The sequence below is a fragment of the Populus nigra genome, chromosome 19 (genome assembly GCF_951802175.1).
Source record: "Populus nigra chromosome 19, ddPopNigr1.1, whole genome shotgun sequence".
NCBI classification, from domain to species: domain Eukaryota; kingdom Viridiplantae; phylum Streptophyta; class Magnoliopsida; order Malpighiales; family Salicaceae; genus Populus; species Populus nigra.
The window spans coordinates 12,024,582-12,027,134 of NC_084870.1; the positions used below are offsets into that span (position 1 = coordinate 12,024,582).

At 34.7% G+C, this 2,553-nt stretch overlaps 1 protein-coding gene across 1 annotated transcript; it reads left to right on the forward strand.

Moving 5' to 3' along the window:
- The first annotated feature begins 226 nt into the window (after positions 1-226).
- Positions 227-2,205, forward strand: LOC133679327 (expansin-like A2). The gene is made up of 5 exons (XM_062101881.1): positions 227-442; positions 533-642; positions 728-906; positions 1,469-1,601; positions 1,702-2,205. Exons 1-5 carry the CDS (start codon positions 286-288, stop codon positions 1,945-1,947), a joined length of 825 nt encoding a protein of 274 aa, XP_061957865.1. The 5' UTR covers positions 227-285; the 3' UTR covers positions 1,948-2,205.
- The last annotated feature ends 348 nt before the right edge of the window (positions 2,206-2,553 follow it).

Genomic DNA, 2,553 nt, shown 5'->3' on the forward strand with positions numbered 1-2,553 from the left:
CAAAATCCCACCATCCTCTTGCATATAATTATATCTCCTAGTTCTCACTCCACAGCTGTCAGCGCTTAGACAATTAGTCGGTGCTTGACCCCATCATTTCTTTACACTGTCTTGCCGCGTTTTGTGTCTCTTTTTTATAGTTTATCAAGATTTTACTCCGTAATGCTGACCTGGAGTCCACTCTACAGTCTTATTCACTACCCTATAAATACCTCACTTCTCACTTCTTTTCTCTTATCTCAAGTTCTCAACCCTCCTTTTCTTCACTAGATTGCGTCAACTACAATGCTTGATTTCTCTTCTTCCTTTTGTGACATCTTGAAGAACAGGATGGCTGTCTTTCTTTGCTTTCTTTTCTTGATTATCTCCTCTGCCACTGGTTGTGATCGATGTGTTCACCAATCCAAGGTTGCATATTTCTCCAAGGCCTCGGCCCTTTCAAGTAAGAATCACTTTTCCTCTTCTTTTAATTTCATTTTCCCTGTATTTTGAATGGGATTTTTAATTGGTGAGAATTCCTGGTTTTGTGCAGCTGGGGCTTGTGGATATGGTTCCATGGCAATAGGATTTAATAGTGGACACCTTGCGGCTGCTGTTTCTTCTCTTTACAAAGATGGAGCTGGATGCGGTGCTTGTTTTCAGGTTAGTACTAGACCACACCACTTGTCTGCTTTCCCTTCTGTGGAATTTTTAGATGATTGATCATATCTCTTATTGGCTTTGGCAGATACGATGCAAAAACACAGCTTTATGTAGTAGCAGAGGAACTACAGTGATTGTGACTGATCTTAATAACAATAACCAAACAGACTTTGTTCTTAGTAGCAGAGCTTTCATGGCCATGGCCAACAAGGGCAAGGGTCAGGACGCCTTGAAACACGGGATTTTGGACGTGGAATATAAAAGGTGAGAGCATATATTATAAGATTTATTTATCTCAATTATCATAATATATAATAGAATCTCTTTGGTTAAAATAATGATCATATGAATTAAATACCTGATCAACATGATGATTTTTTTTTAGTTGCTTCTGCAGGTAATGGTTTGGTTATACCAGCCACAAAACAAATACATGTAATATGGACATGCTTTATATAATTTTATATATTATAGCTAGGAACAAAAAACGAGAACATTAAATGCTGGTAACGGTCGAATTGTAAAACCGTTGTCCATAAAATCGCAGGTAACATGACTATATAATTGAGTGGATTCGCACAATATTCTACAGCTAGTATTCTGTGTTATTAAACTAAACTTGATGATATGGTGAGATACGAGACTTAGCTTAGGTTTTAAATAAACTAGGTTAGAATTGATTTGATATACTAGTTGAAAATTGATTTAACTTTTTTAAAAAAGTTCAGAACAATGTTGACTAACTTTTAAAAAGAAGTATAAAAAGGTATTTTATATTTTATTAGTCTTTTTTCTAAATCTGCATCTCCTTTGTCTCATTGATCAGGGTGCCTTGTGAATACAAGAATCAGAATTTGGCTGTTCGAGTAGAAGAATCAAGCAAAAAACCAAATTACTTGGCCATTAAACTGCTGTATCAAGGTGGCCAGACAGAGGTGGTAGCCATGGACGTTGCTAAGGTCAGAGCTTTAACTTACTGTATGGAGTCAATTATATACTTTCCAATATAATGCTTAAACCATGCTGACTTCTTGTTGGTTTTGCTAAATATTTCCTTAGGTTGGTTCTTCAAATTGGGGTTTCATGAGCAGGAATCATGGAGCAGTATGGGACACAGACAGAGTTCCGGCAGGAGCACTTCAATTCAGATTTGTGGTAACAGCTGGATTTGATGGGAAGTGGATTTGGGCTCAGAAAGTCCTGCCTGAAAATTGGAAGCCTGGGATGACCTATGATTCAGGAGTCCAAATCACCGATATTGCACAAGAGGGTTGCTCTCCATGTGATGATGGGAACTGGAAATGAGGGGTCAGGCCACTACTAATGTGAATAATATTCATCTATACACACAGTTTGATCTGATGTCATTCTTCACAACAGAATTCGATAATGTAGAGGAATTTTATGAAGTTAGCATATTTTTTTATAGTAGAAGCAATTCAGTTTCAATGTTTTTTTTTTACTTTGCGAGTAGGGCATTTGTCCACCTTACACATCTTTAATGGTGTTTAACGTATTTGTTTTTTTTTTCTTCCTCCAATAAATTAATGTCCATTCTCTCTCGGTGATTTGGGAAAATGACCATGTTTTAGTAACTAGGTGCTTCTTCTTTTTATGTGAACTTTTTTTAATCCACCGTTATTTTAAAACTCAATCTAAAAGTTTAGGTTAATTTAAAAAAATTAAAAAAATATTTTAAATTTTAATATTTTATTGCGAATGCATACTATATATATAACTATCTCGCATAGAAAAGAAAAGAAACATCTCCATGTGTATGTAGTTTAAATATAAAAAATATTTTATGGAGATATAGGCTATAAAAAAATGTGAGATCAAGTGTTTATAAATTATTATTATATTTTTAAAAATATATATATAAAAAAAGGGTTAAGTTTCACTCAAGTTGTA